We start from the raw sequence: 14,917 nt of genomic DNA, 5'->3' as shown, positions 1-14,917 counted from the left end.
GCTTTTTGGCTCATTGCATCCACGCTGGCTCATCAGCAGAATTTCCTCACTGACTTTCCCTGTATCCTTTTCTCCCCACATTCCCATCAAATCCCCCCTCCAACTCAATCCTATCCTTCATCATATTCACTGAGGGCAATTATGACTTGGTAGCTTATAAATTGTCAAATAGTTTAAACTCTTAAAAGGAGGCACAAAAATATCCAGGATAAGAAAGAATTTTAGCCCATTGAGCATTTCCAACAGGCAATTCAGCTAAGTCAGGCAAGTTTCCAACAGCATTTCAAATTCTCCAGTATTTCTATTGCAAGATTGTTGCAAAACATTTTTAAAACTAGATTTTCTTTTAAGTTTGGTCTTCATTCCTCTGGTCAAATTTATATTGATGTGTTTTGTCATATTAAGAATCCCTAACTTGCTTTCCCCCCTCATAAAATTAAGTTAATCTTCACCCCTCGTCATTTAAAACAGGAAAATTTCCAGCAATTTCATTATTAATGATGCCTCTGATTATTTTCAGAGACAATTGAGACTATTTTATGCAGACTGTTAACACCAAGTCAGTGGAACCAGATATCAGTACTGAGGACTGAGTTTGTCCAAACGCACACACAAACGAGCTAATGCATTCCAATTTCATTGCCCGATTCATTTGGCTAAAGCGGCAGATCAAATATTTAGTAACATCACCCATTTTGAAAATTAAAACAGTCTGAGTATTATTATAGATGCTTCTCTTTGGATGGATTCAAGGGCGGCACAGTGGCGTAGCGGTAGAGCTACTGCCTTACAGCGCTAGAGAGCCAGGTTTGATTCTGACTACAGCTGCTGACTGTACAGAGTTTGTACATTCTCCCTGTGACCTGCGTGGGTTTTCCCCTATATCCCTGGGATGGCAGGACTGTCATATGAGGAAAGATTGAAAAGACTAGGTTTGGATTCACTGGAGTTTAGAAGGATGAGAGGGGATCTTATAGAAACATATAAAATTATAAAATGACTGGACAAAATAGATGCAGCAAAAATGTTCCCAATGTTGGGGGAGTCCAGAACCAGGGGCCACAGTCTTAGAATAAAGGGGAGCCATTTAAAAGTGAGGTGAGAAAAAACTTTTTCAGCCAGAGAGTTGTGAATTTTTGGAATTCATTGCCACAGATGGCATTGGAAGTCAAATCACTGGATGGATTTAAGAGAGTTAGATAGAGCTCTAAGGACTAGTGGAATCAAGGGATATAGGGAGAAGGCAGGCACGGGGTATTGATTGGGGACGATCAGCCATGATCACAATGAATGGCGGTGCTGGCTCGAAGGGCCGAATGGCCTCCTCCTGCACCTATTTTCTATATTTCTATGTTTCTATGTTTTCAGCTTCCTTCCACACTCCAAAGACAGATAGGTTTGTTGGTTAATTGGCTTGGTATTAACTTAAACTGTCCCTCATGTATGTAGAGTAGTGTTAATGTGCTGGGATAGCTGGGTGGTGCGGACTTGATGGGCCAAACGGCCTGTTTCCGTGCTGTATCTGCAAACTAAACTAAACTCACCTTCATCTGATCACTATCGGACATTGCCAAACAGGTATACCTAATAAAAAGTCATGTTTATTATCATAGGCACAAGTACGGCAAGGTGCAGGCACAATGGAAAATCTTGCTTGCAGCAGAATTACAGGCACAAAGAGTCAGATCAACACATGAATTACATTAAATCTATACATATATTACACAAAATCTGCATGAAAATAAAAATAAAAATCTGTGCAAAGACAAGCATGCAAGACATAATTAGGAAAAAAAAAGACAAGTCCATGGTATGCAAGATTTTGTTGTGATAGGATTAAGGTCATGTCGATGGATTCAAGACCCTGATAGTTGCAGGAAGGCAGCTGTTCCTGAACCTGATTGTTGCCGCACAGCTTTAAGCCATCTGCAAAGGCCATTAAAATAACTTAATACAGTAACTGATGTTTCATGAAATATTCTCCCAATGCTCTACTCACCTTGACATTTTGCACAACTTAGAATGATGGATACAGAAATTATTGAAGCAAGTTTCATTTCTTCAGAATAATTCAGCTGATTTCACTTTTTAGGAATTCACTCTTCTCTCTGGAGGATCAAAATGAATGAAACGTACACTTTGCTGTTAGTTTGCATTTAATGAATAATTCTTTGCAAAATCGATTTCATATTGACACACCGATTGCACATTCACATATTTTGGTAAGAAGAACCGTTTCCCGTACTTGTGTTATGTGAAAGATAACAAAGTTATACAATCAAACTGATGAAATCACTGACAACTTAGTTAAATGTTTACAGTATAGGCATATTCCAGAAAGGCACGATATCAAATTGGACTCTGAACTCTGCTTACAAGTGCAGAGATGAATGTTGACATAAACCCTTTAGATCAGGAGATCGAAATGTTCCTGTGTTTCTTTTGCAGTTATCCAACAATTCATGTGTTGAGGTACAAATTCATTGTAAAAACAGGTAGCTTCAATTAGAAAGCAAGAGGATGGGCATATAAGATATTTGATAGAACAGGAAAACAGGGTGAATGGCAAGTTTTAAAAATATTGTAGGCTTTGTTGATGAAAGCACATTTACTTTCAACAAGTCAGTCACATCTCGGATGGTGTGATGCCTCCCTGGTGCCAGGGCACAGGACATCTTGGAGTAGCTGCATGACATCCTCAAAGGGGAAAGCGAGCATCCAGAATCATTGTGAATGCTGGCACAAATTACATAGGTAAGAAAAAGGAGGGTTCTGAATATAGGAATCAGGTAAAAGGCTGAAAAGTAGGACCTCCAGGGTAAGGATCGCTGGATTGCTTCCAGTGACACGTGCTCGTGAGGCCATGGTACGGGAGATAAATGCGTGGTTGGGGAGTTGGTGGAGGGGGGCAGGGATTCAGGTTTCAAGACCATTGGAATCACGTCTGGGGCAGGGGTGATTCGTACAAAAGGGACAGGTAACACCTTAACTGGAGGGAGACCAATACCTGGCAGGCAGGTTCGCTAATGCGACATGGGTGAGTTTGGCTGGGGGTGGGATCTCATACAGGACAGAGACAGATGAGAGGTTAGAAGTTGGTATGGAGGGTGGTGAGGGAAAGTATAGAGGACACAATAGGCAGGAGAAAGGTGGAGAGCGCAGAAGGTTAGGTTGGTTTAAAGTGCACGGATTTTAATGCAAGGGGCCTGACGGGTAAGGCAGATGAGTTTAGGACACGGATAGGTACTTGTGACTGGGACGTTGTAGCCATTACTGAAGCCTGGTTAAAAGAGGGGCAGGACTGGCAGCTCAATGTTCCAGGGTACAGGTGCTTCAAGAGAGACAGTCGAGGGTAAAAGAGCAGGGGGGGTTGCGTTATTGATTAAAGAGAATGTCGGTTTAGTGGTCAGAGGTGACATTACGGACAGTTAATCTAGTGAGGCTATATGGGTGGAGCTAAGGAACAAGAAAGGGATGATCACCTTGTTGGGCGTGGGCTACAGACCACGAATAGTTAACGGAAATAGGAACAAATATGCCAGGAGATTGCAGATAGCTGCAGGTCAAATAAGGTGATTGTAGTAAAGGATTTTAACTTTCCCAATATTGACTGGGAAAATCCATGTGTGAAATGTTTAAATGGGGTGCAATTCCTCAAGTGTTCAGGAGAGTTTTCTCCAGCAATATGTAGAGGCTCCCACACGTGAAATGTCAACACTTCATCTAGTCTTGGGAAATGGGGGCGGGCAAGTGAATGAAGTGTTCTTAGAGGAGCCTTTTGGGACCTGTGAGCACTGTTCAATTAGATTTAAGATGGTTATGGATAGCGACAGAGAGGACACGTGTTAAAATGCTAAATTAGGCAAGGCCAACTTTGAGGGTATGAGAGAAGGTCTCACTCAAGTTGATTGGAGCAGGTTGTTCGAGGGGAAAGGAAGATCAGCCAAGGGGAATGTTTTTAAAGGTGTTATGGCGAGTCCGAAACTTGCTAGTTGTAGACGAAGTTTATTGCAGCCGCAATACACGAATACAGAATCAAAACAACAAGTTACAGGACAACCAATATAAACTTACTGTCTTCCTTGAAGACTTCGCCGAACTGGCTAAATCGGGCGCCAAACGCGCACCTGACATCGCTGGCCAATCAGCGATGTCGTTTGCTGGACCAATCCTCATGGTCGCGTTCCCACGTGACCTCGCTGGCCAATCCGAGGGTTCGACGACCTGGACCATTCTCTATGGTCGCTACATGACCCCCCCCAGAACCCGAGGTGCGGAACCTAGCAGGGAGCCGGATTTCGCGACCATAACGAGTACGGAGAGGGACAGCCTGAACCACAGGAGCCGGAGGTTCCGGACTTGGTGGAACAGCCGGAACGGGAGGTTCTGGAGGAACTACCGGAACGGGGGGTCCTGGAGGAACTACCGAAACGGGGGGTCCTAGGGGAACTGCCGAAACTGGAGGTCCCGGAGGAACTGTCGGAATGGGGGTTTGTGGACTGGGCGGAACTAACGGAGGTCGGCCTCTTCTAGGGGTTTGACCGACCAGGACTGGTTGATCTGGGTCCAAATGGGCAGGTTTGAGCCGGGACACCGAGACGAGTTCACTCTTGCCGCCCATGTCTAAGGTGAAAGTAGCCGTTCCCTTACGTAAAACCCGAAACGGCCCTTGATAGACCCTCTGCAACGGGGCGCGATGGGCATCTTTACGCAAAAAAACAAACTCACAGTCCTTCAGGGAAGACGGTTCATGTACCATGGGACACCCATGACGTGAAGTCGGCACTGGAGCCAGGGAGCCCACCCGTTCCCGGAGAGCTGCTAACGCTGATGGGACTGTAGGGAGCAGGGCTGAAGTGTCCGGAAACAGATCTCCAGGTACTCGAAGGGTCGAGCCATATACCAGCTCTGCGGACGACGCACCGAGATCTGGCTTAGGAGCCGTCCGGATGCCCAACAGAACCCAAGGGAGTTGGTCTACCCAGTCTGGGCCTTCAAGCCTTGCACAGAGGGACGCCTTAAGTTGGCGGTGGAACCTTTCTACGAGTCCATTTGCCTGCGGGTGATATGCAGTTGTGGGTTGTAATTTGGACCCGTACAGTTCCGCCAGCGCGGCCCAGAGGGACGAAGTGAACTGTGGTCCTCTGTCAGTTGTAATAACTGCCGGGACCCCGAAACGAGCTACCCAGTGAAGGGCCAAAGTCCTAGCACAAGACGCTGACGAGATATCACACAATGGGAAAGTCTCTGGCCACCGGGTGAACCGATCCACCACCGTGAGGAGGTGGGTGTAGCCCCGGGAGGAAGGCAAAGGCCCGACCAAATCCACGTGGATGTGGAAAAAACGAAAAGCCGGGACTTCGAAATCCTGTACGGGGGGCTGGACGTGGCGCTGGACCTTAGCGGTCTGACAGGGCACGCAGGAACGTGCCCATCCCGCTACCTGTTTCCGCAGGCCATGCCAGACAAACCTCGCTGCCACCAAGGCAGAGGTGGAGCGGATGGACGGGTGTGCCAGCCCATGAATGGCATCGAAAACCCGGCGCTGAAGGGAGGGCGGTACTACCGGCCTGGGGCGAGGAAGAGAAACATCGCACCAGACTTTCGTGCCCTCCGACCCACAAGCTACCTGGGCCAACTTCAATCCCGAAGTGGTGGACTGGTACGTCGAAACGGTATCCGCCAGGAGCTGTGCCTCCGCGAGCTCCTGGGGATCCACTTCGCAGTCCACCGCCGAAATAGGGGGAAAAGCAGGTCTAGACAGGGCGTCAGCAACGGCATTCAGCTTACCCGCGATATGACGGACATCTGTGGTAAATTCTGAGATAGCAGTCAGGTGCCGCTGCTGGCGGGCCGACCATGGGTCAGACAATTTCAAAAAAGCAAATGTTAATGGCTTGTGGTCCGTAAATGCCACAAATGGGCGGCCCTCGAGGAAATACCTGAAATGACGGACAGCTAAATGGAGAGCTAGAAGCTCTCGGTCAAATGCGCTATATTTCAGTTCGGCCGAATTTAGTTGCCGGCTGAAAAACGCCAAAGGCTGCCAACGGCCACCAACCTGCTGCTCCAGAACCCCGCCCACCGCCACGTCAGAGGCGTCAACCATCAGGGCCGTGGGGGCGGAGGGGCTCGGATGGACCAGCATGGTGGCGTCTGCCAAGGCTGCCTTAGCTGCCGTAAAAGCCGACTCTGCGGTCGGGGACCACAACAACTCCACCGGATTACCTGCAAGGCATTGGAAAAGTGGGCGCAGGACTCGCGCCGCTGCCGGAACGAATCTATGGTAGAAATTAACCATGCCTACGAACTCCTGCAGCCCTTTTACTGTGGTAGGCCTGGGGAAAGCCCGGATAGCCTCCACCTTCTCTGGCAAAGGGACAGCGCCGGCAGGGGTAATTCTGTGACCTAGAAAATCGAGAGCAGGCAGGCCGAATTGACATTTGGAGGGTTGAATAATGAGCCCGTGGTCTTGGAGCCGCTGGAACACGGTCCGCAAATGGGCCTGGTGTTCTTGCACTGAGGGGCTGGCTACCAGGATATCGTCTAAATAAATAAACACAAAGGGTAAACCCCTGCCCACGCGGTCCATCAGTCGCTGGAAAGCCTGTGCCGCGTTCTTTAAACCGAAAGGCATACGCAACCATTCAAACAACCCGAACGGAGTAATAGTTGCAGTTTTTTGTATGTCCTCCGGTCGCACCGGAATCTGATGGTATCCTCGCACCAAATCGATTTTGGAAAACACCACCGCTCCTTCCAGTCCAGATGAAAAGTCCTGTAGGTGCGGTATGGGGTAGCGATCAGCCTTGGTGACAGCATTGAGACGCCGATAATCGCCACATGGCCTCCACCCCCCAGATGCCTTGGAGACCATGTGTAACGGCGAGGCCCACGGGCTGTCAGACTGACGAACAATTCCCATTTCCTCCATCTTCCTGAACTCCGCCCGTGCCACCACCAGTTTGTCTGGCGGTAGTCTCCTGGCCCGAGCGAAAACGGGAGGGCCTTCAGTGCGGATGTGATGGACCACACCGTGCTTAGCTGAAGGTGCGTCAAAACGTTGGACGAGCAGCTCTGGGAACTCTGCCAGAATCGCAGCATACGAGTCGGGGGCCGCGACGACGGCCTGGACAGTAGGGCTGGGCGAGGAGGCGATTGCCGGAGCGACGTGCTCGTCTTCAGCAGCGGGTCGGAGGTCGTTACCGCGGACATCAGGAACCAGTGAAAAAGCCCAGAGAAAATCTGCGCCCAGGATCGCTTGTTTGACGTCGGCTATGATGAATGGCCATTCGTACGTGCGGAGGCCTAAAGCAAGGGACATCTTCCGTGTGCCGAAAGTGCGAATTGGGCTGCCGTTAACCGCGATGAGGGTGGGACTTGTCTTACCCGATCTGGTTTCGAGGTCGGTCGGCGGCACTATGCTGACGATGGCTCCGGTGTCTACCAAAAATTCTGTGTCCGTGAATCGATCATGGACATAGAGGCGCCGGTTCTGGCCAATCGTAACTGCCCCTATGTACGATCGGCCGAGGCATTTCCCGCGAAGGTACAAGGCAAACGACAGTTGCGGGATTCGTTACCCCATCGTAGGTGATAATAGCACCAGCCGCGCTTGTGCGGATCTTTTTGGCGGGCTTTCGGGGAATTGGCGGGAGACGTGGCGCCATCTTTCCGTCGCTGTGGCGTGGTCACCGATGTCGAGACTTTGTTGATGGAATCACTTGCCTTGTTTTTTCCCGCTATGAGCGCGTCCGCTTTCGCTGCATATGCTTCGGGGTCCTTAAAAGAACAATCCGTAAGCAGCAGTCGGACATCCTCGGGAAGTTTCTCGCGGAATGCCTGTTCAAACATCGGGCAATCCGTATGCTCACCGGCTAGCACCATCATTTCAGCCATGCGGACGGAAGGCAGTTGGTCTCCAAGCTCCGGTAGGTGCAGAAGTTTTGCCGCACCACCATGCTTATTTAACCCGAAGGTTCGCAGTAATGCCTTCTTCATGGTTTCGTATTTGTCTTCCGCAGGTGAATTTATGATAAACCGCATCATGTGCTTGGTTGTGTCCGGCGATAGAGCGCTGACGAGGTAGAAGTACTTCGTGGAATCGTCCGACACCTTCTTTATGTGGAATTGAGCCTCGGCGTGGATAAACCAAGCTTGCGGTGCGTACGTCCAAAATAACGGAAGATGAACGCCTGCCGCGCTTGACTCCGGTGTGCCCTGCTCGGTCATCGTCAACGAGGCGTCGGGTTCCTGCTCAGTTGGTGATCGTCCAGATCACGTTCGGGGTCACCAATATGGCGAGTCCGAAACTTGCTAGTTGTAGACGAAGTTTATTGCAGCCGCAATACACGAATACAGAATCAAAACAACAAGTTACAGGACAACCAATATAAACTTACTGTCTTCCTTGAAGACTTCGCCGAACTCGCTAAATCGGGCGCCAAACGCGCACCTGACATCGCTGGCCAATCAGCGATGTCGTTTGCTGGACCAATCCTCATGGTCGCGTTCCCACGTGACCTCGCTGGCCAATCCGAGGGTTCGACGACCTGGACCATTCTCTATGGTCGCTACAGTGTGCTAATAAGAGCTCAGGATGTGCAGTCTCTGCTAAAGTGAAGGGCAAGGCAGGCAAACGTAAAGAAGCTTGGATGAAGAGGTAAATTGGGGCATTGGTCAATACTAAGAAGGACGCATGGGACAGGTATATGCAGCTGGGATCAAGTTTATCCCTTGAAGTGTTTCTGGAACAAAGGAGCAAACTAAAAAAGGAAATCAGAAGGGCAAAGAGGGGCCAGGAGATACAGTAGCTCTGACAGATAGCATTAAGGACAGTCCCAAGAGATTCTATAAACACATGAAGAAAAAATGTAACCAGAGAGAGAGTGGAACCCCTCAGGAATCAAAATGGTCAACTCTGTGTGGAGCCACAGGAGAAGGGCAAGGTCCTCAATGAGTATTTCTCCTGTTTTTACCAAGGAGAAAGACAGGAGGACGGAGGAACTTGGGGCAGTCAATGGAAGTGTCTTGAAAGCGTCAGTATTACGGTCAAAGAGGTGCTGAAGGTATTATCATATATGAAGGTAGACAAATCTCCAGGGCCTGATCAGATATATCCAAGGACATTGCGGGAAACTAGAGAGGAAATTGCAGGAGCCCTGGTTCAATATTGTGGCAAATATTGTGCCTCGTTTCGAGAAGAGCTGCAGGGAAAATACTGGGAACTATAGGGCAGTGAGCTTAACATCTGTAATTGGAAAATTACTAGAGTATTCTGAGAGATGGGAAATTCATGCATTTAGATGGACAAAGGCTGATCAGGGATGGTCAGCATGGTTTTGTACATGGGAAATTATGTCTCATGAATCTGAGCGGTTTGAAGATGTGACCAAAAAGGTCGATGAGGACAGAGCTGTAGATGTTGTACTTCATGGACTTCATGGACATGGACTTCAGCAAAGCATTCGACAAGGTTCCACATTCCAAGGATAGCTGAATGGAAAGCAAGTTGGCTTCATGAAAGGAAGCAGAGGGCGATGGTTGCTTCTCAGACTAGAGCCCTGTCACTGAGTAGATCCTTCAGTAACAGACTCCTTCACCCCAAGTGCGTGGAAGGAGAGATATAGGTCCTTCCTTCCCGCTGCTGTGAGACTGCACAACCAGCACTGCTCCCAGCAGACGAGTCAACAGTAACAGCTAAGAGCACACAGAAAACTGATGAAAATTTATGTATCTTTTATTTATAATGAATGATCTCTTGCTATCCACTTTGCTGCTGTACCACTGTAAATTTCCCCGGTGTGGGATGAATAAAGGAATATTATTATAATTAGTGATGTGCCTCCGGGTTTGGTGTTGGGGCCGTTACTGTTTGTCATCCATATCAATGATTTGAATGAGAATGTAGATGGCAAGATTAGCAAGTTTGCACATTGATACAAAAGTGGGTGGCATTGCAGATAGAGAAGATGGTTGTGAAAAATTACAGCAGGATCTTGATTGGTTGGCCAGATAGACTGACGAATGGTTGATGGTATTGAATGGAGAAATGTGAGGTGTTGCATTTTGGGAAATCTAACATGGGCAGGACGTACACAGTGAACGGTAGGGCTCTGGAGAATGCTATTGAGCAGAGGGTGATAGGAGTGCAGGAACATAGTTCCTTGAAGGTGGAGTTGCAGATAGATTGGGTGGTCAAACAGGCTGGCGAGGGGTGATCTTATGGAGTGTATAAAGTCTAGATCGGCCAGCTGCACAGACTCTTGCCAGAGCAGGGGAAATTAAGGACCAGAGGACATAGGTTAAAGTTGAAGGAAAAAAGATTTTAAAGGAATTTGAGAGGTAACATTTTCACTCATAGGGGTGGTGGGTGCATGCAACAAACTACCAGAGAAGGTAGTTGAGGCAGGGACTATTGCAATGTTTAAGAAACAGTTAGACAGGTACATGGATAGGGCTGTTTTGGAGGGATGTGGGACTAGTGTAGTTAGGACACATTGGCTGGTTTGGGTATGTTGGGCCGAAGGGCCTGTTTCCATAGTATATCACTCCATAACCAACATTTGCTCAAGATATCTCTGCAGAGCTTCCTTCTTATCACATTTGTAAGTTTCATCTGGCTCCTTGATGTCAAAGACGGTTATAATAACTTTCTCTGGCATTTGGTATTTTAACCTTGTTTTGTGGCACAACAGAAACTTTGCAACAGTGGGTAGATTAAGATTCACTCTATATCCCCATTGATATCTCCTTCCATTATATGGCCCATTAATCTACTCTGACGTTACACTGCTGAGGAGGCACTTTCACCAGATTAGACTCGTCTTTGCTTACGTGCAAATTGTTAGGTCAATATTGTGGCCGCATCGGAAATTTCTATGCAGAGGCACTGCGTGTACTGAAGCACCTCTTCAACACTATAAATGAGGTCAAGACTCAACCTTTGTGGTCCAAGGCAACAGTTCATTCCTTTCTCGGAGGGAGTTCATCAAATTCGCTGAAAAGCAGATATATCCCTTGATAAAGGAGGGATGCTGGTAAAAGTATCATCAAATCTGCACCGAAGGTGTTTGCAAGCTGCCTGGCTGCTCAGATTGGTACTGTGCTTTATTAATGTAACACATTTGCCAAGAAATTGTCCATTTGTTTCTTCATTGGCCATCACCAATTACAATGACTGGACCCACTTGACAATATGTTGGTCTGACATCTGTAGAAAGATGAACAGTTTGAAGGGGCCTGGACTTGAAATTTCAGTTTCTCTTTCCAGAGATGTTGTCAAACCTACTAAACATTGCTTCCAGTTTTTGTATTTACTTTTGTTCTTCAGTAACTACAGATTTTTTTCTTTGCTTTTGGTAGTCTGTCGCTTTGAATCAGCCTGTAAAAGATGTTGAAGCTTCAAAAGATAAGGTTAGACTCGTGTTCATACTCATATTCCACCATTCACTGGAGTTGAACTAGTCAACTGGATTAAAAAATATTGGAGAGGTTAGGAATATAGTGATTTGGAGGTTAAATTGCAGATACAGTGCCCTCCATAATGTTTGGGACAAAGACCCATCAATTATTTATTTGCTTCTGTACTCCACAATTTGAGATTTGTAATAGAAAAAATATCACATGCGGTTAGACTGCACATTGTCAGATTTAAAGAAAGGCCATTTTTACTGTCATTGGCCATTAGTTACTGTCATTGGCCATTAGTTACTGTCATTGGCCATTAGTTACTGTCATTGGCCAAAGGCCGTTAGTTACTGTCATTGTATTATGGCCATGTTTGATATTGCTAGTCTCTGTCTTTTTACATGCTTGTGGGTGTGATTTGATACGTAATGGGGAGTGTCTACATCTGGGGAGTTAGCGTAACCATGGACATTGGGGGGGGGGGTTCATTTTTAGTCTCCGAGGATGGAGAGAAAAGATTTGTTTACCACACCACACGCCACCCACAATGCAACACACAGTAACGACCACACGGTAACAACTGTGTTGTTTGAAGGGGAAGCAGTTGATTACAACAAAAAGTTATGAATTACTCTTTTGATTTGTGCTACTTTCATAAAGACAAATTAATCAAGAAACTGCGTTTGGAAGACTCGTTTTTGCTATCTGAAATGTACGGAGTGTGCGTAAGCTATATCTCCACCCCATCTCCGAGCAGTAATGGCTATCGAGGTTGGACCTTGAGAAAGTATAGAAACTGCCATTACATGACCATTGCCCAGATGGTGGGGATCCTTGATGATAGATGCCACCTTCTTGAGGCAGCACTTCATGCTTACAATGTAGGGGAAATCTGTGCCTGTGATGGACTGGTATTTATTTCACAAAATGCCGGAGTAACTCAGCAGGTCAGGCAGCATCTCAGGAGAGAAGGAATTGGTGACGTTTCGGGTCGAGACCCTTCTTCAAACTGATGTCAGGGGGGCGGGACAAAGGAAGGATATAGGTGGAGACAGGATGATAGAGAACTGGGAGGGGGAGGGGGAGGGGAAGAGAGGGACAGAGGAACTATCTAAAGTTAGAGAAGTCAATGTTCATACCGCTGGGCTGCAAGTTGCCCAAGCGAAATATGAGGTGCTGTTCCTCCAGTTTCCGGTGGGCCTCACTCTGACAATGGAGGAGGAACTGCAGTTTAAATACCTTCGATTTGTACCAGCATCTGCAGTTATTTTCTTACACTGTGATGGACTAGGCTAAGTCCCACCACCTCTCTTCCCTAGTGCAAACAGTCTAAAGAAAGATCCCAACCTGAAACATCACTTTCCCATGTTCTCCAGATATATTGCCTCACCTGCTGCGTTAATCCTGCATTTTGTGTAAATTTAATCTCTGCATCTTGCATTGGAATTGACATGTCAGGCCATGATAAACCAGACTGGATAGATTCTACAGTACATCTGTGGAAGACACACTGAATCTCCTAAAACCTCTTAGAAAGTTGGGGCCCTGGACCACCTTCCTTGTGATAACATTGGAGTGCTAAGCCCACGACAGATCATCAGAGATGTTAAGGCCAAGGTAGTTGGGGATGTTAACTCTGTCTATCCCTTGGTGCTTCTCCGGCAACCTAATTTTCGCTGAAATCACTGACAAGTCGGTAAGTACTTGAGTGTAACGGACCGCAGGTTGACCCAAATGCAGCACACGGAACGAAGGAAGTAGTTTTAGAATGAGCTTTATTTCTACCTGCTCGTGGTCGGGGACAGAAGACGGAGGCGTTCACCAGGGCTACGACGAGGCATGAAGGTCGGGAGCAGGCAGGGTCGGCAACGGGACATCAGTCCGAGAGAGAATGCTGGAGAGTCTTGCATGAGGGCTAAGAACAATCTGGCAAAGAGTGTGTGTGCGGGAAGGGTTTATATGCTGGCTTGATTGGTGATCTGGAGCAGGTGAGTGAACAGGTGAGGGGAGTTGGCTTAACGTGATGGGCGTGGCTGGCAGGTGAGTGAACAGGACAGACTGTGATATTGAGAGTTTTGAACTATAACATCTTGTATGGGTTACTTAAAAACCAAGCATCACTGTAACAAGGCATAAACTGGATTTACTTCCAGTTTACTAATAGCTGTATTAAAAAAAAGAAAAAAAAAAGTGGTTAAATGGATTTTTGTGAAAAGTGTGTGGACATTCTTTGAAAATGTACAGCAGATGCATATCTGGTTTCTGGGTTGCATATCTGGGTTGGGTGCCCACTTTAAATGTAATGGCTGATGGCCATAAACATCGCAAAATTCCCACGTTTACCTGACCGTCAAACTGTCGCCTCCAATCTACCTGTCAAATGTCCCGACGGTAAATAAATTGGTTAAACACAAGCATTCTATGGTATTTTGAAATGACTACTTATTTTAATATTATGTGCTTCTAAATGCATCTAAGAGAACCTAGCAAACCTGGGGACAGCATGCGGCAGCGCCTGCAATAAGCAACGATACCTGGCGACAAGCCAGCTTTCGCAGAGAAATTTCACTCCGGATGATTTTCTCAGCGACGCACTGAGATCCACTACGATTCTTGGAAGACTCCTCACGATCATGCCCGCGACACCCGGCGAACTGTCGGCGACAGCCTAGTCACCGGCAGTCGCCTTAAAATCGCCTAAAGTGGGACAGGCCCTTCAGACTATTTCACAAACTCTTGGCTGATCTTCCACCTCTTACTCTCCCAAACCCGAGCTCAGACAAAACCACGCTGGTCTTCCTGACTTGAATCGAATCCAATGCACCCATCACCACCACTAGGGTTGACCTATGATGGGACTTGGTTTGTTAACACATCAGTTTTTAAATTCTCCCACTATTTTCAAACCCCTCTGTGCATTCATCCGTTTGAGTCCGTGAACATTAATTCTGGTTATGTGCTCAGCTTAGATTTTTATCCCCACTCGTGCATGGACCAACCACATTGAAGCTCTAGCCAAGAAGGCACATCAATGCCCTTACTTCCTGACACTCTGGGAATTCCAAATGTCTCCAATGATTCTTACTAACCTCTACAGATGCACCATAAAAAGCACACTGTCGGGTTGTATCTCAGCTTGGTTTGGGAACAGTACTGCTAATGGCAGCAAGAAATTGCTGGGAATTGGAGCTGTATCCCAGTCCATCAGACAGTTCAGACTCCCCACCACTGACTCCATCAATACTTCATGTTGCCTTGGAAAAGCAGCCAACTTAATCAAAGACTTATGTCACTCCGGTCATTCCTCCATCTCCCTACTCCTGTTGGGCAGAAGGTACAGAAGCTTGAAAGTGCGCACCACCAGACTCAGGAACAGTTTCTTCCCCTCTGTTATCAGGGTTCTGAATGGACCTTCCATAAGCTACCATTCTATCCAATTCACCTCTACCCCATTGTGAACATTGGACTTTGTCTCCGGAACTGATGCACTACAACGCTGAGAACTATA

The 14,917-nt window shown here is 47.2% G+C and overlaps 1 protein-coding gene across 2 annotated transcripts in view; it reads right to left on the bottom strand.

Moving 5' to 3' along the window:
• Positions 1-2,157, bottom strand: part of LOC144597928 (coagulation factor XIII B chain-like) — a 37,456-nt gene extending 35,299 nt beyond the window's left edge. The window contains exon 1 of one of the 2 annotated variants that reach the window (XM_078407740.1): positions 2,000-2,157. In XM_078407740.1, coding sequence (XP_078263866.1) covers positions 2,000-2,057 — 58 coding nt within the window. In that variant the 5' untranslated portion in view covers positions 2,058-2,157. The remainder of the gene's footprint in view (positions 1-1,999) is intronic. The other variant, XM_078407742.1, reaches the window with a different exon arrangement.
• Positions 2,158-14,917: the final 12,760 nt, after the last annotated feature.

The sequence above is a fragment of the Rhinoraja longicauda genome, chromosome 11 (genome assembly GCF_053455715.1).
Source record: "Rhinoraja longicauda isolate Sanriku21f chromosome 11, sRhiLon1.1, whole genome shotgun sequence".
Classification (NCBI taxonomy): domain Eukaryota; kingdom Metazoa; phylum Chordata; class Chondrichthyes; order Rajiformes; family Arhynchobatidae; genus Rhinoraja; species Rhinoraja longicauda.
This window is presented reverse-complemented; position numbering and strand designations above follow the sequence as displayed.